General features: G+C 37.3%; 1 protein-coding gene across 1 annotated transcript in view; it reads left to right on the plus strand.

The window, feature by feature from the left end:
• Positions 1-25,103, plus strand: part of LOC150103693 (solute carrier family 53 member 1-like) — a 291,679-nt gene that overhangs the window by 262,036 nt on the left and 4,540 nt on the right. Inside the window, exon 15 of the mRNA XM_090397054.1 lies at positions 16,242-16,430. Coding sequence (XP_090253180.1) covers positions 16,242-16,430 — 189 coding nt within the window. The remainder of the gene's footprint in view (positions 1-16,241; positions 16,431-25,103) is intronic.

Raw genomic sequence — 25,103 nt, forward strand, 5'->3', positions numbered from 1 at the left:
TTCATAATATATATACCCTCAAAGAGGAGTGCAGAATGTTATGATAGTACAACATGTAAAGTTCACATTATTGCTAAATTCCTGTCAATATTCATCCAAATTACTTTTATCTTCAAGAACTCCAGTATTGTCAGATCTTATTTCAGTCTTCTAAGACACTTGTAATTAATCATTGCACACAAATTTTGGTCTTCCTCTGGATCTTTCCTAGCATCAAAAACCTGCTCTGCTAATCTTTCCTGGAGAGCAGATACACTAAATCTATTTGTGATCATATCACCTATGATTAGCTTTACTTGCATTCCTGAATTTTATTTAATTTATTTTTAATATTAATCCCATATGTGAGAGGTCAAGGGACCTATAAGCATATCAGTGCCATGTGTGGGTTGCAGATGAAGACTGAGATTGAAGTTAGATGGTTTTTTAATTTTTTTTTATTTTTTTTAAATTTGAGTTCAATGTTGAGTCACATGAGGTAAGCTGAAATATTTTGAGGACAAGTGGATGGAATAAGAGGAAGAATAGAAGCAACTTTCACATGTTTGCAGTTGCACAGTAAAGGAAGCTGGGAAGTTGCTGCTCTTGTATTAACATGTTCAACAGAAGGTAGAGGAACAATGGTTGTCAATTCACTGGAGCAGTGACCATGGAAGACCTGTAGAATAGACAGTGCTGAAATACTGCATCTGTGAAATGAAGGTTGAAGTGAATCTGTAAGAGAGGGATCATCCATGAACCTAATTGCTTACCTTTGTACAGAATAAAGGATTATAATGGAAGTTTTAGATGCACCATCCCAAACATGAGTGAGTTTGGAATTGTAGGAACATGGTTCGTGAACAAAATCCTCCTCAGCATCCAAATTTCTTGGATGCTGAGAAGGCTATTGGTGTGACATGTTTATGCTAGGAAGGAATGGAGTTAAATGTTAGTCCAATGTTGTCTGCTGAGTTGTGTATTACTGTGAGGGTAAGGGTAGATTGACTGGTATCTCCTTTGCATGAGAAAAACTGCAGAGAACTGTAAATTGCAGTTTACAGTTCTGTATCAAGTTTACTATCAAATCTATCTTTCCTGTAAATGTTTATAATGCAAAAACTATCAAAAAAAAATAATTACGGCTGTCATCCTAAATCCTCCAAGAAGAAATTAGCAGAATTTGTATTCCATATGTTCAGGGACTTTCTGAAAAAATAGCAAGATTACTTAGACAGATTAATGTATAAATTGTTTTCCATTCAGTTTGCAAATTTTATACATTCCTTATCGCACCAAAAGACAAATATCTTCCTTCTCTATCTTATCCTGGAGTTTATAGAATCTCTTGCTCTTGTGGCTTATCTTATTATGAACAAACTAGTTGATCTGCATCAATTCATCTGGAAGAACATCAGGAATACATTTCTCTTAATGAACCCAACAACAAATCCGGTTTAACAAACCACGCTTTATCTACAAAACACAGAATTTGGTAGAACCAAACCAAAATGTTACACAAGTTACTTTCTTCTAGAAAGACATCATCATCAAATTCCTGCCATGTACCCTCAAGGGGTGTACAGGATATGACAGTACTACATGAAAAAATTACATCATTACTAAGTTCCTATCTACAATTTTCCTCCAAATCACTCTGTTACTTGTCAAGACTCCAACATTATCAGATCTTATATTTCTATCGTCTAAGGCACTTTGTACCGTATCAATCCACTTATATCTTGGTCTTCCTCTGGGTCGTTTTCCTGCCAACCTGGCAGAGAACACCTGTTTTGCTAATCTTTCCTCTCCCATTCTATTTAAGTGACCATACCACCTGAGATTAGCTCTGCTAACGCATTCCTGGATGCTGACAATGTCAAGTTCTTTCCTAATATCCTCATTTTTAATATGATATTGCCATTGATCCCATCTGTTCACGCCTCTAATCTTTCTCAGGACTCTCATATCAGTGGTCTCTAGTCTTTGGTCAAGTGTTTTACTTCTGACCCAGCTCTCAGATCCATAAGTTAAAACTGGTTTGAACACTGTCTTGTATACAGCTAATTTAGTGTTCCGACTAATTTCTTTTTTATTCCATATGAATTTATTCAATTGACTTCCCACCATACCAGCTTTGCTGATTCTGTTGTCTATTTCTATATTTAATTTACCATCTTCAGTAAAAATCGTGCATAAGTAGCTGAAATGTTTTACTTGTTCCACAGGTTCTCCATTCACAACACAGTTGACATTTTCAATGATTCTGCCTATTTTCATTGTCTTTGTCTTTATTACTGACCTTCATACCATATCTATTACAACAGCTATTCAATTTAGTCAGAGAATTTTGCAGACTTGTAGCGGATTTATTTAGAAGTATAACATCATCCGCATAAAGCAAAGAGCTGACATTAACATCTCCAATTTTGATATCAGGTTTAATACCACATTCCTTCATAATGTGATCTATATAGATAATGAATAACAGAGGGGATAACGTACATCCTTGTCTCACACCAGATTTAACATTAAACCATCTTCCTGTACTTCAATTCTAACTGCTGACTTACAACTCAGATAAAGACTAAGTATTGCTTGATATAATGCCCCATTGACAGCATATAACTGCAGCGTATTGAATAGCTTCTCTCTTGGCACCTTGTCATATGCCTTTTCCAAATCGACAAAACTTAAATACAGATCTTTGTTATATTCCCATGCTTTCTCGACTATTTGTCGTAAAGTGAAGATCTGATCCTGACAGCCTCTATTTGGCCTGAATCCAGCTCTTCACCAAGCTTTTCTTCCACAATTCTTCTCAACCGTTTCTCAAGTATACTTGCATAGATCTTGCCAGGAACACTCAGTAGGGAAATACCTCTGTAATTCTCACATTCAGTTTTATTTCCCTTTTTATATATGGGTACTATGAGAGCTCTACTCCAATCATTGGGAATTCGTCCCTCTGTCCAGGCTTTCTGAACTATGAAGTGCAGCCACTGTAAGACTCTTATACTCTTATTCTAGAAAGACTCTACAAAGAAAGCTATGAAGCACACATTCACAACCCGAATCTGAACAAAAATTACTGCTTACAACTTACTCAATTTTGGAGTTACTTTAACCAGTACTTACATTCATGTGTTCCATAATTATAATTAAATTTTGTTATAATTTATAAATTAACCAAATCAATTTATTGTCATTTATTTTGAATATCTATTAATGCAGCTAGAGCTATTTTCCTGCAACCGATATAGCACATATCACATGCATTCAATTAAATTGTTCTCTTTTGAGTTTTCCTATAAATGTATTGACAATGGCTATGAAACTTAGCCAAAAATTTTACAATAAAAATACTTAAACGTAAGTGTTTCTGATATTAATATTTTATAATGAATTCTGCTTATGTCTAGATTTTCAGACTACTTCCAATGGTAGGTGTCCAGTGGTGGGTGTAACTACAAGGTCAGCTGTGGATCTTGAATGGCAGAATCTGCACTGCTGATCACTGATTAATTGGTCAGCCTCTAAGTAGTGGAGCAGTTAGCTATTGATAACTTTCTCCATTATTTTTGGGTAGACTGCAGTAATGGCAATTGGTCAGTCATTTTGCAGACTTCTATCTCCCCTTTTTTTTTGGTATAGGATAAGTACCAGATATCTATAATAAGTTAGAGAGGATGCACGACCAGTGTCAGCTCAAGCATAATGTATGAGAACAACCAGAGAAATGCCATAACAGGACCAGAATGCTTCAGTATCCAAGTTTAATAGTTTTCTGATGTCTTTTTGTCGGAAAAACTAGGAGGAGGCATACGATGCTTTGATTAGGAGATGAATTCCCTAGGTCATTCATGTAGGAGTTTGAGGAAAAGATTGATGCCAGGAGGTCAGCTTTATCTTTGAATGAGGCAACAGTGGTGCCATCAGGATGAGAGACGGGGGGGGGGGGGGGAGTTCAGGAGAGCTGAAGTTGTTACATCCAATGGCCTTAGCAAGGGACCAGAGGGCACAGCTTTCATTTGGACAGGAGTCAAGTTTTCTGCTGTTGGGTTTCCTGAAATCAGGTTTTCATCTGCTGTTGACTGATGTGCATATGTTGCATGCTTTGGTATAGGCAGAGTATAGGTATAGGCTGGAGTTTGATGTGAGCCACATGAGGTAAGCTGAAAATTTTTTTTTCTTCAACTGCTTGGACACATTTTTGATTGAACCAGGGCTTAGAAAGTGGATGAGGATTATGGGTTGAATGGATGATGGACCTCATTCCTGTGAGAATAATTTATGACTAGAATAATATGGACAGGAGTCAAGTTTTCTGCTGTTGGGTTTCCTGAAATCAGGTTTTCATCTGCTGTTGACTGATGTGCATATGTTGCATGCTTTGGTATAGGCAGAGTATAGGTATAGGCTGGAGTTTGATGTGAGCCACATGAGGTAAGCTGAAAATTTTTTTTTCTTCAACTGCTTGGACACATTTTTGATTGAACCAGGGCTTAGAAAGTGGATGAGGATTATGGGTTGAATGGATGATGGACCTCATTCCTGTGAGAATAATTTATGACTTGTTTGCAGCAACTGTTGGGGTCAGGTTGCAAAGAAGGAATAGTCAGACCAAGAAAGGAAGCGTAGGAATTCTGGAGGTCATCCCAATTGGCTCCTTTGTAGTGCCAGAGGATTTGATGCTGGGAGTGGTTGGAGGTGGGAGGGTTTGTTGGACTTGTACAAGATTGTGGTCTGAGTTGCTGAGAGGAAAGATGAACTCTTCGGTGTATCTGGAAGAACTGGTGAATAAGAGATCAAGAATATTGGGAGAGTGAAGAGGTAGATGAATGATTTGTCTTTTTGACTCCCTGGAGGTGTTACATAATAATAATAAAAGTAAGTCATCTTGTGCTCTTAGAGAATACAGAGAAAAATATCAGAAAGTGAAGCACTCTGTAAAACTAGCTAAACAAAAGTCATGAGAAGACTTTGGTAAGAACATAGAAAATAAATTATGTTAAAGATACCAAGCAATTTTAAACCTGGTTTTACTCCATTTTTTCCAAGTAAGCAAACAGACAAAATGTCAAGTTTGCACCTGCAATTTATGCAAGACTAGCTGATCCCACAGGTAGTGCAAGACCAAGGCAACTCGTGGTAAAGGTGGAGCAAGCTCTGATCACTAATCTTAATATTTACCCTTAATGCCAAAACACATCTCCAAGAAGGGAGTGATATGTTTTGGCATTAAGGGTAAATATTAAGATTAGTGATCAGAGCTTGCTCCACCTTTACCACGAGTTGCCTTGGTTTTGCACTACCTGTGGGATCAGCTAGTCTTGCATAAATTGCAGGCGCAAACTTGACATTTTGTCTGTTTGCTTACTTGGAAAAAATGGAGTAAAACCAGGTTTAAAATTGCTTGGTATCTTTAACATAACTATACCCAAGTTAAAAATACTTTCTACATAGAAAATAAATATCAGGAAGTTGGCAAAATATTCTGGAGACTATTGAAAAAGCATAGAAATGGAAGAAAAGGTACTGTAAAAGTAATCAGAGATAAAGATGATATGAAAACTGAAGATGAAGATATTCTAGATGTTTGGAGTGATTACTTTGAAATACTGCTAAATGATACAAACAATGTCAGTATGGTGATTAAAAAAAAAAAAAAATCAATTGGATTGCAGTTGGGAATACATACCCATACTTGAAGAAAAAGTCATCAGAAATCTGAAATGTGGAAAGGCAGCTGAAGTAGATGAAATTTGATCAGAAATACTCAAATATGGCATGAAGGTTTTACAATGACTGTATTGCGTAATTTTAGAAGGCTTGGGAAGAGGGTCAAATTTCTGATGATTGGATCAGAGCTTTTGTAGTATCCATCTATAAAAAAAGAGAAACTGAATGTGAGAATTGGAGATATTTCACTGCTGAGTGTTCCTTGTAAAGGTTCAAAGCTGTATAACTGAGAGGAGACCTCCACATAGCCTTTAAAGGAATGCAGAGAACTGACCAGGGCTTCTGACCTAATGTCCAATCCTCACCTTCTCGTGATGCATCCTGTTGGGTATCTACCTGGATACTGAATGAACAAGGATGGGATGGCAATTTGGGATTTAGCCGACCAAATTGTATTCTTATTGACTTAAACCAATATACAAAATGATGGTACAACATGATAAAATTTCATGCCGGCTGAGGTGTCGCCCGGTTAAATAAGGCACCCATTCGCTGTTCACCCTGGTTCCCTGGTGAAAACAAAATTCAGCTACTGGAACAAATTTGAAAGCACACCCCATCTCAACATCACCAGAGTTAAAGATCGGTACTATCAACATAAGAATCTGAATGGCAAAGATATGTAGCTAGCTGAGGAATTAGATAAGTACCAGATCGACATAATAGGGGTGACTGAAACAAAGAACAAGCTGGATTGAAGCTGAAATCTTGGAAATATAACGAGGATTTATATATGCTTTGTTGATCTGTAAAAGACATAATACAAGGTGCCAAGAGGAAAGCTATTTAAGCTGTAAGTCTGCAGTCTAACTTGGAGGAGGTATAGTAAGATGATTTTGAGGTAAAAAGCAGGTATGAAAAAAGGGTGCACATTTATCTGAGTACAGGTCAAATGATTATTATGGGGGATTTTAACTATGGAGCTATAGACTGGAAGGAAGAAAGATCACATGGCAGAAAGGAAATAGAATTTATAGACATGCTGAGAGATAATTACATAATGCAGCATTTGATGGAGGGGACTAGGGGCAGGAGAGTATTGGACTTGGTATAGGATTAGAAGAGCTATCAATAACCAAAGTGACATTGCCTCTAATTGGTGAAAGTGACCATGTGGTCTTGACTTGGGAAATTATAAAACATGAGGAATATTCTATCAAGAAGGGATATTTATGGAACTACTAGGCAGGTGATTATGACATGCTCAGGAAGAAGCTTAAATCTGTACCATGGCATAAAACACTTCAGGGTAAGTATAACATGGCTCAGGCAGAAAGGTGACCAGCATGGCAGGAAAGGGAAAATCAGATTATGAGAAGAATTTAGCTGAGCAGGCCAAAGGACATCCCAAAGAGTTCTGTCGTTATGTGGCAAGTAAGAGGAAGAATGACTATGGAAGATTAACCTTAATGAGTGGTGGTCACGAGGAGACGGAAGCAGATAAAAATTGTTGTTACTGAGTGACCACTTTGCAAGCATATATTTTCCTAGTAAGGTTACTGCTTTAACCTATGTGACAGGCACAAATGTGGAACAGAGGGGGATGAATTGGAGGTTCTTACGATATTGCAGAATCGCAATGTAAATACAGCTGTAGGATTAGATGGGATATCAGCTAAGGTTTTGCAAGAATGTACTAGAGAACTGGTATTCTAGATTTTCATTTTTAATTTCATACTCTCCTAGTTCTTATTTCTTTGTTTCTATTTCTGTTCTTTGTGTACTTCATGTATGGTTCTTGCTAGTCTGTGTGTCCTGCAGTTTTATTTGCTTTGTTGGAACAAAATTTGTTACTTTGAACGAACCTCTCTCCAAGAGGTGGATTTTGGTGGATAAGGAACTGAAGTTGAAAGTTTTTCCACTTGGTTATACTCTAAAGATGCCAAGAAATTGTATTCTTGGTTTAATCCCTTACCCAAGTGTAAGCAAACAACATTTGCATGTGAAGTAATTTCACGAACTGGGCAACTCGTATATAGAAATTGACTTCACATCACTTGCCTTATTATTCCATAATACTAAGGAGTGCAAAAACAGAGGGTGAAAGAAATGATAGTCGTGGTAGGAACAAATCATTTGAAAGAAAACAAAATGGAAATGATAGAGGATGTGAGGGAATTACTTGAGGTAGCAAAAGAGAAGAGTGAGAGAATTAGGATGGTGAGTATTTTGCCGCAGCATGACAGTGAAGTGTTTAGAAGGAAGGCCATAATTGCCAATGACTATGCGTGGGTTATGCATGGAGAGTGGTGTGGATGTGTGGAGTGAGTTTGATGGGCGAAAGGATTTATATAAGATGGATGGGTTACATTTGGTGTACGGAAGCTTGAAAAAGTGTTGATGAATGAAGTGGAAATGGATGTACAGACTCAGGAAAACTAGATTTATTAAGGGGGGGGGGGAGTAGATATGCAGACTTTAGGGAGGCAGTTGAATGTATGAGTATAATATGCCCGAGCAAGTATGAAGGACAACAAATCAGAATGGGATAGTTAGTATAAGGCATCAAAGTAGGGATGGGACTAATGGGCTTCTGCAATTCATGTACACTAATGCCAGGAGTATTAGGAACAAGGAGGAGGAGTTTTTGGGCTTGGTTGGCACTTCCAGGCCACAGGTTGTTGGTATTAGTGAAACATGGCTGATAGAAGATGATAAAGCTAGTGGGATTGAATGCAACAGGTATAGCGTGTTCAGGAGTGACAGGGAGAATAAAAGGGGGGGGGGGAGGAGTGTTATTGATGATAGCTGATGAGTTGCAGCCAAGGAGTGTAGAAGTTGAACTGCATGATAGAGAAAAGAGCACATTTGAAGCTATTTGGTGTGAGATAGAGGCTAGCAGAACAAAATATACAATTGGGTGCTGCTATAGACCAGGTGATGTAATAGGTGGTGGGGATAGTATGCATAGGCAAATAGAAGAAATGAGTGGAAGGAGGGTAATTATTATGGGTGATTTCAATTATGGTAACATTTACTGGAAGGAGGAGAGGGCACATGGGAGGAAGGAATTGGATTTTATGCTGTTATTAAGGGACAACTATCTGCGACAGCATGTAGTGGAAAATACTAGGAGGCAGAGAGTGCTTGACCTAGTAATCGCATCTGAAAATGTGGCTGTAACAAACATGACCATGTTGCCACCAATTGGTGAGAGTGATCATAAGGTCATGACTTGGGAGGTGGCTAAAGGAGTGGAATTTACAGTTAAGACAGGGTACATGTGGAATTACAGGGCTGGTAAGTATGACAAGCTCAGGAGTGTGCTTGGCTCAGTGCCATGGCATGTAAAACTGCAAGGGCTGGATGTTGATAGTGCATGGGAGGTGGTTAAGAAGTGTTTGCAGAAGGCAATGGTTGACTGTATACCAAGAGTCTGAATAATAAATCAAGTAGGGGTTAAATGGATGAATAACACTATTAAGCTTGAGCTGCAAAAAAAGAAACAATTGTGGAGGGAATTTAAGGAGAAAGGTGACCAGCAGGTGCAGGAACAGTATAAAGCTCAGGCCAGAAAGGTAACAAGGGTGGTAAGAAAAGCAAAAGCAGATTATGAAAGAAAATTGGCCATGCAGGCTAAAGAGAATCCCAAACAGTTTTTTCAATATGTTGCAAGTAAAAGGAAAAATGTTCATGGCAGAATGATTTTAAAAAATGCTGAGGGTAGGGAGGTAACCGAATCAGTCGATATAGTGGAATTACTGAGCGAGCACTTTGCAAGAGTATATCATCCAGGTGGTGACATTGCAGGAATGGAAGAACCAACAGCTTATACTGGAATTGTGACGAATGAAGTGGAGGTAAATAGTCTATTACAGAACCTCAATGTCAATACATCTGTGGGATTGGATGGTATACTGGCTCATGTCGTACGAGAAGCGGCTAAAGAATTGTCAGTGCCCTTGACCATTTTGTTTAATTTGAGCCTCGGGTCTGGATCAGTCCCAAGGGGGTGGAAAGAGGGGAAAATAGTTCCGCTGCATAAAGGTGGTTCCAAAGCTGCTGTTGAAAATTACCAGTCAATCAGCATAATAAGAATCATTATCAAGGTCTTGGAGAAAATAGTCAAGAGGAAAATACAAGATTGGATAGATGAAAATGGGATACTATATCGGGGACAGCATGGTTTTGTGAAGGGTAGGTCATCCCTCAGTAACTTGCTCACATATTATAACACAGTGACGGCTGAACTAGATAAGTGTAATGGGTTTACAGTGATTCTACTGGACCTTGCTAAGGCCTTTGACAGGATACCACATGGAATTCTAATCAGTAAAATGCAGCATATGGGGGTTGGATATAGGGTTGGTGAGATGGATAGGAGGGTGGTTGACAGAGTGATATCAGAGAGTGGTTTATTCAGGACCACTGCTGTTTAATTTATTCTTTAATGATATAGGAAAGGATCTGAGAGGAACAGTTCATTTGTTTGCGGATGATGCAAAGTTGGGTAGGGCAATAGTGAATGAAGATGTCAAAATTTTGCAGGATGATTTGGATAGATTGGAGGTCTGGGCTAAGGAGAATGGATGTCAATTTAATGTGGCAAAATGTAAGGTTATACATTTTGGGGTGAAAAGATTAGCAGCAGTTTACTACATTGGTGGAACTGTACTTCAGGAAATTGATGAGGCACGAGATTTAGGAGTGTTGGTGAATAAGGAGTTGAAGTTTAGGGGGCACATTGCAAAAGTGGCCAAATCAATGCATCAAATCATTTGGTTGCTGAAGTATACGTTGACAAGCATGTTATTCTTCCTCTGTATCGAGCCTTGATAAGACCCCATCTCGACTACTGCACCCAGATTTGGTCACCTAGGTTTCTTCTTGATGGGGAGGAGGTTGAGAGGATCCAGAGGCGAGTGACCAAGATGATAGCAGGTCTGTGGAATGAACCTTATGAGAACAGGTTGAGGATTTGTGGGGTGCAAAAATTGGTTGATAGGCAGAGGAGGGGAGATATGATTGAGACATTCAAATTACTGAAGGGTTTCTATAAAATTAATTCGGAAGATATTTTTGAGAACAGGGCTGGTTGTGGGAGAACTAGGGGACATCCATGGAAGCTGGGCAAGAGTGGTTAGTAAGGGTGTTAGAGCTGGGTTCTTTACTTTTAGAGTGGTAAATGAGTGCAATGGGCTCTCAGTCTGGTGGGTGCTGTGACAGTGAATGAGTTTAAGGCGAGGTATGATAGATACTGTATGAATGTCGAATAGTTGTGATGAACATGATTTGGGGCCTCCCTCGATGAGGCTAAGGACTCCCTAGTGTTGCCCGTAATAATAATGTGAAGCACACATCCTTACAGACGTGTAATGTTATCCATTATGGGAAGGGTCACTACCCAGACTGGTCTGGGTAGTGACTCAGATAAAATGTATGATAGCCTAAGATAAATTATGCAGGACCACATTATCATCAAACTTTCATGAAGTTTATCATGTTGAGGTCTCACTCTCACATGTCTCAACTTAGTCAGTTGCCTTTGGACCCTTTCCAACATCTCTTCATCCTTCTGAAAACCTGGTGACCAAATCTGGACACAATAGTCCATGTGTGGCCTAATCAAAGCCTTATACAATGGAACAAGAATCTCCCTACTTCTACACATGTGTCTGCATCATTCCCAGAAGCTTTTCTGTTATCCTCACAATTTTGGTGATGTGTCCCCTAAATTTTAGATCCTTATCCACTATCACCCCCAGATCTCTTATTTCCTCTACCTCTAACAATATACTCTCACTAGCATAAATTCTGCATATGTTCAGATGTTTTATATATTCTCTAATATATAAAATTCTTGAAGCAGATAGTAAACTATCTGCTTCAAGAAGATAAACAGTGAAGCACTTCTTATTATAATCTAAGAGTAAAGCCTACAGTTTAACTCTTGTCCTCAATTTATCATCGATATGTTGTCTTCATGGGAGATACATTGAAGATTTAGATGGGGTTGGGGGAGAGTCAGACTACACTTCTTAAATTCTTTGAGTTTTTTGAGAATTAACTTTTGCTCAAAGGATTTAAGTTTCTTCTATTCTTACTGTGGAGAAAGCAGCTGTAAATCTTGCAAACTTAACCATGTGGGAACTTCCATTTTAAAGTTTTAGGTTATCAGTTACTCCTTAATTCAAAAGTAGATATGGTTAGTGTGGAAAAAGCCACTATTTATTTGAAGAAGTGACTTTAAAAATGAGTTTAATTACTTCATTCTCTTTATTTCTAACTAAGCTCCAAAGAAGCTATTTCACTGCATTAGAGGGGGGGGGGGTCTCTTAAAGCAATCCTCAAAGCAGACAAGGGAAATGCCACCGTAGACAATTGCTATGTATACAGATGTGTTACAGTATAGTATTTTTATTTACCATATTTTTCTGTGTATAAGATGCCCCAATGTATAAGACGAACCCTATTTCTTCGAACCCAAAATTAAGAAATCAATATTTTAACCATAAAACAGAACACATTGAATATTTTTTAAAATATTCAAGCATATTTAGTAATTAGGTAATATTTTTTAAGATACATACTAAGAAATTATGCCTCACTCAGTTCTGGACATATCGTTTTCTGGTTCATGTTCTCATGGCCAACCCTTCTCACCTCATGAAGTTGAAGCACCATTTTGCCTTTCCTGTGAAATCAACAATGGTCATTTCTCTTGCAAACCTTTTTGTCTCATATTGAATAAGTTGGAAGTTTTTCCCCACTTAGTTAGACTATAAATTATATATTTAGTTTAATCCTTTATCCAAGTATAAGGAAAACAAAGTTTGCACCTGAAGTATCTTCAGGGCAACTGAAGATACTTCAACTGGGGCAACTTGTGGCAAAGGTGGACTAAGTTCTCATCACTCATAATAATCACCCTTTTCTTATTAGACAGACCAATTTGTTTCAACAATCCCTTCTGTCTTTCGCATTAGCAGATACGTTAATTCCTTAACTCTATCCTTATAAAATTTGTAACTTTTGCCAATTTAATTTTATATGAAAATTATAACACACTTTTTTGTATAATATAATTTATTAGTATGCGTAACAAAATTTATGTCCATATTTGGCTGTAGTCATTTTTTTTTTTCATATATAGGTAAAAATGTAGTTTTTCCTTTGCTTTAGACACCAGTAAATTACTACATTTGATTAAAGAACAATTGGCTCTTTTTGTTTTTTTCCATAACATGATAAAGAACTACCAGCTGAAGAGGTAAACTGCTTCTTTAAACTTTTATTAGAAGTGCAGATTTAGTAGAGAAACATCCGATTTTGTGTGAATTAAGTTTAAAATAATCATTGGATTAAAAATGCCAGCCCATTTTTGACCTCAGATAAGATGTAATTTATTTGGGTCTTAAGATTTATCATGGGCCTTAAGATGAGTTTGTTGTTAAACTTAAATTCTATTTTAAGAATTTAAATTTAACTTTCGTATTTCTAGTGTTTCAATTTTATATATCTTGGAATCATTAAACTTTTTGCATATGGAAGTGAAACAACTGAGGTTTTTTTTATTTTTTTATCCCTTTCAATTATTCAGGAAGTTAGGTTGATTTTAAGCATAGAAAATTATCCTAGCAAATTTATTTATCTAAGATCAAACTTGTGTGCCTGTATTGCAATATTGAAATTTAATACCACTTACAGCCAAGAGAGAAATGCATACGTATATACATAAAGTAAAATTTGTACAATGGCTCGTAGTGTGTGTGTGTGTAAAACTCTTTTACACCACATTTATCTTAAACTGCATTGACTATGATGTCAAAATCTCACTTATTCAATCTTCTACTTTAGAAAAGAATGTGATCCTACTCGTTTTCACAGTCAGACCAATCTAATCTAACACACTGGTTTCTCAAAGGATTTTAAAGAAAAAAAGAGAACCTTAAATTGTGACATCCTTAAATTGTGACTCCTGGCTTATATAGCATGTAAAAAAAAAAAAAAAAAAAAAAAAAAACATCTGATATTTGTCTCACCCAAAAGGTAGATGGCATGAGTTGCCCCACATACCTTCTCTCTACGTGTTTCCAAGCTTCTCATGAACCATATCTGGCACTGAAAACGCCTTCATAAAAAAAAAAAAATCTGCGTATTTTGTAGGTTAGCAGACATCCAAATCAACCTCAGGTATTTTAGCCAGTTTAAGCGTAGTGTCTTTCTCAAACATTCCAATTGAAAAATCAATATCCTTGAAGACCTTTTCCCTCCTAACACCACAAATTTTTTCCTGACATTGATTGACAAGATAATTAATCCTATTGCCAATTAATTCAGGAAAAATTTTTGCAAGTTTTGTTGCAGTCTACCTTAAAAGCTGCAAGAATAATTAAGCTGTACACTTGGAGTGCACAGCTTGTTTCATATTGTCATGAATGGGATACAGGAGCAGATGACCATCCTGAGTCTCAATGCTGTCAGCTGAGAACAGGAAGGTGCAGCTTCAGTGGGCATGTGATTACTAATGCTGGATAGCTGAAGATTGGAAAAAATGTCATCTGGTCTGAGTTCCAGTTCTGACATCATGCTGATTGCAGAACCAGAATATGGCAGTAAAAACATGAGGCCATGGACCTTTCTTCTAAGAAACAACAGCTCAGGCAGATGGTGGGGATGTAATGGTGTAGGAATGTTTTTGGCACCATTAGGTCCCCTGATACCATTTTTTTTTTATTTTTTTATATCTGATTCACACATGTGAAAAGCCACATGGCTTAGAGCACATTAGTGCCATGTGTGGACAAGAGTAATAGGAGGAATCTGTTCGCATTTTGCTTGAACACTGAGAGTTGTCATCTTTGGGGAAGGCAGAGTGAGGAGACTACTCCAAAGGACAGAAGTAGATGGAATGAAAGAGGAGGCAGTGTAGTTGGTTCATTGAGTTTCAAGATGGACTGTAAAAGGATGTTGGTTAGCAGTGGTTCTTGTTCTAATGATTTTGGAGGTGAGTGGAGGAATAATAGTGGCCAATTCCATGAAATTATCTGTAGAAGAGGCATATGTCAAACTTGAACATCTTTGAGAGAGGATCATTAATTTGCTGGATTGTCCTGGTCTGGATAGAATTGAGCAATCTTAGAATTTTGGTGCACCATCTCAAATATGGGAGCAATATTCAGTGGCTTGGTGGATTTGGACTTTGTATAGAGTTAGCAGCTGTGAAAGGTGTGTAGTAGTTTCTTGTGCAAAAAAGTATACCAAGTTTTCTGGCTGCTGAAAAGCTATAGATGAAATGTGGTTGTGCCAGGAAAAATTAGAGGTGCAGTAGTCGAAGAAGAGAAATCTGATCAAATTGGGGAGGGATATATTCAGTTTGCTGATTGTTTATAAGTTAGAAAGGGTGATGCTGAAGTCACTTCTCTTCAGGAAGATTTCAATAGATATTACATGGACAAATATATGGGATTACAGTTTTAATATTAATAAATGCAAAATAGATATTGAACTTTAGAGTGCAGAGGAGTGTTCTGCATTGGGAACTGTGCTTCATGTGGTAGAAGAGATTTGGGATCTGAGGCGATGATTGTCAACATTAGAAAGAGCAGTGCAAGTGTTTATAGAATAGTTACAATGGAAATAATTTTGGTGATCTCCAAATGTAGTTGTCTAGTTTCCATTGATAAGCTGAAGAGGGCCAGAAACTTGGAGAATATGTCAGTGCTCTCGAATGTTGGATATGGTGAGGATTTGAAGATATCTATATAGCAAAGTTCATGGTATAGGTGAAGAAGTGGTTTAAGAGGATATGAGGAAAGTGTAAATATAAGAGGCCATCCCTGGAAGTTATGCAAAAAGAGGAGTAAGCAGTATATTTTAACTGTAGTATGTTGGGGTGAGTGGAATGCTTTGTTCCACTGAATGCTAGAAGTGAATGAGTGAAAGATAATGTGCTTGCTGAGTGAGACCTTCCATATGGAGGACTCTGAGATTTGATTTGCTGCAATAATAATTTAGGATCCAAATACATCCATGGCATTTCTGTTTGATTCTTGTTTGCAACTCCACTTTTCTATCAATACCTGTTACATCATTATCTATACTTCTTTTGAAGTTATTATAGTTGACTTCTCACTGTTTGCCTTGGTTCCTTAACGAAGAGTATAAGGTGGAGATATTGTATAAGTGTATCCTGCCTTAGCCCACATATCTGATTATGTTGTACCATCATGTCATTTCATCATGATATAAAAGCCCAATATAAATCATCAGTCAAGTCCTAAATTGTCAACTTATTTATTCTGCATTTAGATGGATACCTAGCAAAAAGAACATTCTACGAGGTGAGTATTGGACATTGGAGAACCAGCAAGTGCTTGTAACTTGCTTTTCTTTTAACTTGTGCAGTTTCCCAGTTACTTCACTGACTTTAAGTAATCCCCCCCCCCCCATACAATATTCCTGTAGATGTTTGATATACTATTTCTTGTGTGTGTGCACACACACACATGTTGATTAATGGAATGTTTCTGAATAAGTTATTTTGGTGGTTGAGTTTATTTTCTCCCTTCTTTCTACAGGCGTTTTGTCTGGAATTTTTTTCGGTTGGAGAATGAACACTTGAACAACTGTGGTAAATTTCGTGCAGTCAGAGATATTTCTGTGGCACCAATAGATACTAGTGATCAAGCAGCACTTCTCATCAAGATGATGGATGATATAAATGGAGTTATTAACAGGAAGAGTAAAGAGAAGAAAAAAGGACACAGGTAAGTGAATCACTGATTGCTAGTTCATGTTATATTATGTTTTATAGTTATGACACTGTATGCATGATTGAACACACCTCCAAGAAAATTTCTTAACTGGCATTGCATTGAATGCAACCCATCCCATCCTGCCTTCAGTACTTTTGAACTCTAGGTGCTATTTATGCATAGTAATTATCCACTCTGTCACAGCAATGTTACTCAACTGTGGCAGGCCATTGAGCCTAACAAAGGAGTAGTTGTCTTGATAGTCAAAGATTTTGAAAGGAAATATTATTTGTAGAAAATAGTGAAAAATCCTGTTGGTAGATTTCAGAAAGATTTTGAATAGCCTGGATTTTGATAGAAGTGTTGGAATATTATTAACATCTGACTTCCATGGAGTCACTCATCATGGGAGGTACATGCTATCACACAAAGCTCATCCAACTGTGTCTTAAACTGATTCAATATGTCTACATTCACAACACTCACCAACCACTCCATGTAAAGAAGCTCTTTTCTTTGCCTCCTTATAGTTTCCAGGGATGGCCTCTTGTTCTATCCCTCTCTCCCATTCCTTAAAAAATCTCTTCCATGTGAACCTGATAACAATCCCCGACTGACTTATGTCTCCATCATATCCCCCACTCCTCCTATTTACAAGACTTTGCAATTTACATTCTCACAATCTGAACTCTGCATACTCCACATTTCAAAGACCACTGACCACCTTTGTGAATCTTTTCTGGACTGTTTCTAACATATCCTTGTCACCAGTGCTTTTTTTTTTTTCTGGGAAAAAAAAGGTGCCGGTACTCACAATGAAGATGTTATTACAGCTACTTCCACACTTTTAACATATCCTTCAATATACCCTTGTCATCTCTAGATCGCTTCTTGCTTTTGGTATTATCAGTTCTATATAATATAGAACTGATAAAACTGATATTGGAAGCAATTGGAAGTGAGCACAACTTCCTGTTTCCGGTTCCGTACCAACCTATGAAACAGGAAAGCAGGGTACCAACTACTGGAATATTTTTGCTGTCAATAAATTGCAAATTTTTAAAACTTAAGAAAAAAGGTGCCAGTACTGTGTACTGCCAGGAAAAAAAAGCACTGCTTGTCACCATGAAAAGCTGGTGACTAAATCTATGCACAATAATCCATATTAAGCCTGATTAAGGCATTATACAATAGCATCATAACCTCTTTATTTCTGCATGTCAGGGTCCTCCACATTATTGCCATCATCTGATGTGATGACTTTACAACATGTGGAATGTAACCCCTGAATTTTCGGTCCTTGTCCACCACTCCCAGATCTTTCATCTGCTCTACTTCCTTTAAAGGTCCCCCACTACTTTGCAATATTGAGCTGACAGTTCCACTTACCTGCTGATTCATGTAATCTATTCAAGTTCTCCTGTAAGGCCATAACATCTGCTTGACTCTGCATTGCTCTCCCCAGTTTGCATCATCTGTAAAAGCTGCATATCACAAGTTAAATCCATCCCAATATTATTCTCTTGTCACAAACCTAACCATCTAGCAAAGTGAGTGGAATAACTGGCAATTTCGTTCTTGCTTGTCGCCAGATGTGCCACTTTTCGTGACAGTTTCTTCGATTGTAACTAATCCCACATAGCGGGTAGAGGGGAGTGAAAGGAACAGTCTTTTCAGAATATATTATAAAAACAGATTAAAGAGAATGATATTTGATTATTAGTTACTATACTTGATTTACTAAAAGATGTAAAGAATAGCAAATATAAGGAAGAGAAAGAATAGATGTGAATAAAAATATTTTCAGTACTGTAAAATGGATTATGAATAGTTTGTATCTGTGATATTAAATGCTTGCTTTGGTTATAAGTATCTGGGGTGGAGTGAAGAATACTAGATCCTATAAACTGTAGACTTTCATATTTGCATTTATGATAGGCATAATTTAAAAAAAGACCTTATGAATAGATGGAAAGGGATTTGTTTGTGAAATATAAAATCACTAACTAATAAACATTGCTATATACACTGCTAGCTCAATAAATAACTATAGGGAGGGGCTTATCTTATGTCTAATAATGCTGATCAAATGATTTGTGTGGGTGTGGCAGGAATGCATGTCAATGGAGGAGCAAATCATCTTTTGCAATTTATTGTTCTTGTTATGTGTTGTCTTTCATTGGATGCAAACTTATAGAATATAGAATTTATTTTCAGTTAGGAATAGATGAATATTTATTCCCTACGTGTATACTGTCCGGAGGCTGGAAGCAATGTCTCTATATAGTGAACAACAGGCTCTCCCCAACAGCCACTATACTACAGATACAAGAAAAACAAGTAGTTTTATTGTATCACTGAATAAGGTACAGAGATATCTGACAGGGTGCCACATGATAAGCTGATATTTAAGTTGTAACACACGGGTCTGGATGTCAGATTGGTCAACTGGATTCAGGATTGGCTGTCTGATAGGTATCAGAGTTGTGTATGGTGGAGCAGTTTCAAGGGGACAGAAGGTTACAAGTGGGGTCCCACAGGGCTCAGTACTAGGACCTATATTGTTTAACCTTTATATCAATGACATTGTCAGTGGATTGCAAGGGGATATTCAGTTGTTTGCAGATGATGCGAAGCTGGGAAGGATTATTAGTAATAGTCCAGATGTGGTAGCCCTGCAAGAGGATTTGAATAAGTTAGATAGATGGGCAAATGAATGGGGGTGTCCAGTTTAATGCAGCAAAATGTAAGGTCTTGAGGTTTGGGAAACATCGATGGGATGCTGCATACTCTATGGGAGGGGTTATACTGGAGGAAGTTGGGGAGACAAGAAATCTGGGGTTGATGATTGATAGAAACCTGAAGTTTAGGGGACATATTGCAAAGGTGGTGAAGGTAACACAGAGGATTGCTGCAATTATGAGAAGGACACTGACCTGCAGAGATAAGAGGGTTATTATTCCGTTGTATAAGTCTCTGATCAGACCACACTTGGATTATTGTTCTCAGATTTGGTCCCCAGGATTTGAAGGGGATAAATTAACTGTGGAAAAGATACAAAGACGGATGACAAAGATGGTCTCAGGACTATACAAGGATAGTTATGAGAATCGGCTGAGGGAATGTGGACTGCAGAGTTTGGCAGATAGAAGAAGGAGAGGTGATATGATTGAGACTTTTAAACTGTTGAGAGGTGGTTACAGGGTCGACACTGGGGAGTTCTTTCACTTGGTTGAACAGCAGGAAGGAGTGATGACAAGAGGCCATCCCTGGAAGTTACGAAAGGAAACCGTGAGCAAGAGGGTGAGGAGTGGTTTCTTTGCATGGAGGGTGGTTGAGCCGTGGAATGCATTACCTGATAGAGTGGTGAGGGCGAGAACGGTCAGTGAGTTTAAAGAGTGGTATGATAGACTTTGTGTTTCTTAGGGGGAAACCTCCCCTCGATGAGTCTCGACAGACTTTGTTCTTAGGAAGGACCTCCCACGATGAGTCTTTTGACTCCATGGAGGCCTGAATTATAATAATAATAATAATAATATTTGCACCCTATGTAATATATTTGTCAACAATAGTGCAATTAGACAACTGGGATAAAAACATCACTACCTAATGAAACATGTCCCCTTCCACAGAAACTATGCTTCATAGACTAGCAGAAGTGTTTGTACCATGAAATGCAGTTGATTAATTTTAATGGTATAGATGAGAGCACAAACTGATAAGAAAATAACTATTTATTAACTTATTTATTGGTATTTTGCTGGTATTCTATCCAGCATCTTCAGATCACAAAACTTTGTCACAGTACACGAGACGACAATCCGGTATAACAATGGGGCTGATTTGAACAATTGTAACATACTGAACTCCTAATTAGGCACCATCTATGTTGGGGGGGGGGGGGGGGGGAGAGAACAATAGAAAGAGAAGGCAAGTATTAATTTGGTCTCAAGATGACTATCTACTAAATCTTGGGCAAATTTATACAGCCATACTTCAGGTTTGGAGTACGTTTCAAGGCTTGTGTTGATCCCGAGAACAACCTCTCTGACTTGTAAAAGCTTCTGGCACTTTTTTTTTTTTTTTTCCAATTGATCCTGTGTGCAGGGGTATCTAAATCATGGTCTGCTAGACCTAACTTGCCATAGCAGTAGTGCCAGGGTGTAATCCTGGAATCAACAGAAGCCTTGAAACATACTCTAATTCTCAACAAGTATGGCTGTATAAATTTGCTAAAGATTTGGGAGACAGTCATCTTGAGACTAAATTAATACCTGCCTTCTCTTTCTGTTGTTTTTTCCCAACATAGATGGTGCCTAAATTAGGACTTTAGTCTTTGTGTTGTACATTGCAATTATTCAAACCCATTGTTATACTGGATTGTTGTTGTCTTGCGTGCTGTGACAAACTAGTTTTCTGCTCTGAAGATTCTGGATAGAATGCCAGCAAAATATCAGCAATAAATTATTTCTTATCAGTCTGTGCTCTCATCTGTACCATTAAAATTAATCAACATGTACGACAAACGCATCAGCCTTCCCACACGTTTCACGAAACACAGTAAAAACAATTGTCCTAACATTTGTCCATATTTTCAATTACATGGATTAAGTGTTTGTTCAGTTGCATTTGAAATTTTTGATGTCATTAAGACAGATCACAAATGCCAACTTCAAATAAAATTCTATTGAAATCCCCAAGGAGTTCTTTTCTGTGTGGCAAGTAAGAGGAAGGATGACTATGGAAGAATAATTATAACAAGTGCCAGTGGTAACAAGATGACAGAAGTAGACAAAATATTGAGTTAAATCTCAATCAGAATTTTATTGCAAAAGCAGCCATGGGATTAGATATCAACTTTCTTAAGAGAATATGCAATGAAATTGTCACTGCCTCTCACTAGGCTGTTCAAGTCTCAGCTCTGTGAACTCCCAAGGGATTGAAAGAGGGCTGTAAAGAGATTTAAAGGGACTCTAAGACTCCAGTAGCAAATTTATAGATGAATCAGTATCTTTAGAGTTGTGGAAAATCATATTCACTGCTCTCACTCTCCATGATGTCACATGCACTGCTCATTAAATTTCTCAGCTATATCCTCTGCAGTAGTTGTCCTTATATCATTTTCTCCAATCAATGCCATTCTACCATAAGCTATTTTTTACTACACGTTGAAAGAACTCCCTAGGATTATTTTTGGTTTCATTAGTTAACTGCTGCTCATACTGAACTTTTGCTGCCCTTACCAACCAAGTCATCCTCCTTTCCTGTTCTTTGTATTCCTCATGGAATTGATTACCACTCCTCTTATGTTGCATCCATAATGTCTTTTTTCTTTTTATTGCATGCTTAATCTCTTCATCCATTTCACACCTACCTTATTTAACTTTCTGACCTTTAGAATACATTTAGTTGTTGCTTCTACTAGATAGATCTTGATCGAGCAATATTGATCTCCTTTCTTCACAGAAGCCATCACATTGGCAACCACCCAGGTAATCACTTCATGGTCACACTCACCAACTAGTGGGAGATTTGACACCTATTTTATAATAACATCCTCTAATGAAATGATCAAATTTAAGACTCTTAGTCCTTGTGTGCTCTCTGTGACATACTGCATAAAAAAGTTCTCTCAAAAACTAATTTTCTTTGTTTCTGGTTGCTATCTTATCATCCCAGTCTATATTGCTGTAATTAAAGTTGCCCTTTTCTCATTTGCTTATACATTTCTTCATCACTTTATTGCTATAGACCTGGTAAAGTCTATAGCCATATCCACAGAAAAGAAGTATTTCATCCTATTCACCTCTGTCTCACACCATACTGCCTCAAAACCATGACCACTCTTTTCCCCCTGGCATGTGTACTTTCTATGAACATAACTCTTTTTCTGTCATATAGATAAAAAGCATTCCATCTACCTTTTTTACCCTTTCTATCTTCACAAAATACATCATACCCTCCATCTCTATCCCTGTCAGGATGTCATCCAACTACGTCTCATTTATTCCAACAATTTTTAGGGTGAACAAACTTAATGTAACCATTTCATTTCCCATATTTGGATACAAACATAACAGCTCATTTCTGGATCTATAACAAGTTTCACTGATACCATTTATTAGATGTGACTTCTCCATACTTTCCTGAAGCCATTTCTTTTTCTCCTTACTCATTCCAGAACCTTCAAATCCAACTGTTTTCCCTACATCCCAGGCTATCCCCTTCCCTTATTTTTCTACACACGCATTCACATCCTCTTGGAGCATCAACCTTTCTCATGCTGTGTTCTCCAGTCCCCATTTAATGTTTGTCTCCCCATTTCTGTTTGTCTTGCACACGTTCTCTCATTCTCTACATTCATGCTATCCACTTAATTTATAAGCAGCATTTCAATCTCTTCTTCCTTACTCTCCTGCTATTTCACATTGCTTCTTACTTGCTGAAATTCATTCTCTGAACTCATTACTCTCCTTTTCAGCAGCAGCAGTCTCTCCAAATGACTCATCAAAACCTTTCAAATGCAGTCCATCACTCTTATACAGTTCAATTCTTCCTTTGCTCTTATTGCACACATTAACAAACTGCACTTCTTTCTCTTCAAACATTTCTGCTAACATATCATTCATAATTCTTGCTCTCTGCCTCATCTCATCACTGAGCAACAATTTGACTACCTTTCCAATCACACTATTTTATCCTTCTCTACAACCTCTTGATATCCAATCTTCCATTCTCTTTGTTCACAATAAGTCATTCATCCCTACTACCACTATCAACTGCTTTGTTTACTTATCATGTTTATTGTCTCGATCACTATTCATTTTAATTCCCAAAAAATAAATGTAAATGTAAAAGTAAATGTGCGTCCTTTCATTTACTCCACTTGTAACAAACAATTAATTTTACAGGTGTAAAATTATTACACCTGTAATAATTGAATCACCATACAATGCCACTCCTGGGTCTTTTGTTACTTTTTTTCATAACTATCATTTCTTTCGTCTTTTTTACATATTTCCAATTCTCTTCATTTCACTCCATTCACCTCAGCTTTTGAATCTTGAGTCCTTTTTTTTTTTACTTCATTCACTCTGGCTATTTTATTGCTGGTCATGCACACACTTGTTTGCCATCAACCCTGCTTGCCACCTTACCATTAATTTTAATGTTTTCAATATCATTATTGTCCACTTTGTCAGCCGAACTTTTTTTCTCACTATCACTTCCACACACTCTGAACATTAGCGCAATCTTCAACTGCCGTGTCAGAAGATGGCATGTCAGTTAAGCTTAATGTTTCATCAGAATGTCACATTTCCTACATACCCAGGTTCGTTGTTTTCTCTTATTCATCCTCTCTACGTAAACATCTATGACATCTTCCTATGCATACACATGTTTATGGTACCTTACCATTTTATATTTAAGAAATCCATACCTTTTACTTTGTCTTCCATGCAGACCGACACAATCATTAGCTTTTCATTTCCATCTGGTATCGGTGTGCTAACAAAAACCGTGAATTTAAATAAATTCTTAGATATTATCATAAACACTATGTTCCACATCCAAATATCTGTCATACTTAATCTGCAATTTAGATAATATTGGCACACATTTAACTCTAAAATTTCTAAAAATAAAATTTAAATATAAAAACATAGTGTGATCTTTTCAGTAAATGAAGTACTTCATGAAATTGAACTTAAGGGGTATGGGCGTGTTGGTAGAAGCTGAAGTTTAAAGGACATACTGGGAAAAAAAAGCTAAGACAGCTCATAAGTTTACTTGGTTACTGAAAAACACACTACCAAAGATAAGTTATCATTCCTCTTTATAAGACTTTGTTATGGCTACATCTTAGATTACTGTGTTTGACACTGTTCACTTGAGTTTCTTCCTCCTGACCAAAAGGCTCTTCAAATTGCATTTACTCAATTTCTTCATGTCCAGTATTTGAGACTTGAAACAAACCACTTCTTTTTTCTCTGGACCATTTCCAGTATTTTCTCATTCTCTTGCTAATCAATATGCAGCCTCATCGAGTCCTTGTACAAAGGAAACTTAATCTTCTTAAACTTAATCTTGCATTGCTTTCTCTGCATCATAGCCATGATCCAGTGTTCAAACAGGGGTATGGTATAGCAACATCCCAATGTTTCAATTCAGTAGAGAGTTACGAAATTTATGTATTTCTTTGTTATAAATAAAACCTTTATTTCTTTTTCTTAATGAAGGATGTCGCAAAGTTTTTGATATTTCCTTTAAGATGCCATATAAGCAAAAAGATGAAAAAACACTGTCATAATCAATGTGTTTTTGGATTATGGCAGTGTTTTTTCACCTAAATTTTTGGTCCTATCTTCCATCACCTAGGTCTGTTATTTGCTCTACCTCCTATAAGATATCCTCACTGATTGTATACTAGCCATCCCATTTGCTTTCTAAACTTTAAAATCTTACACTTTCCAACATTGAAATGGCAGCTTCTCTCACTGCACACTCATTCAAATCCTCCAGTAAAGATAATCTGCTTTACTCCTCATAGTTCATCTCAATTTGTTTCATCTGCAAGCAGTTGTATATACCAGCAGTTCTCAACACTTTTTGGAAGTGTAGGACCCCTATTTTAATTTGAAAAAAAAATAGCAAAATCCCCTGTGGACCTGAGTTGACTAATTT

The sequence above is a fragment of the Typopeltis vanoorti genome, chromosome 8, assembly GCF_054136105.1.
Source record: "Typopeltis vanoorti isolate ZY-2024b chromosome 8, IOZ_Tvanoo_1.0, whole genome shotgun sequence".
Taxonomy (NCBI): Eukaryota; Metazoa; Arthropoda; class Arachnida; order Uropygi; family Thelyphonidae; genus Typopeltis; species Typopeltis vanoorti.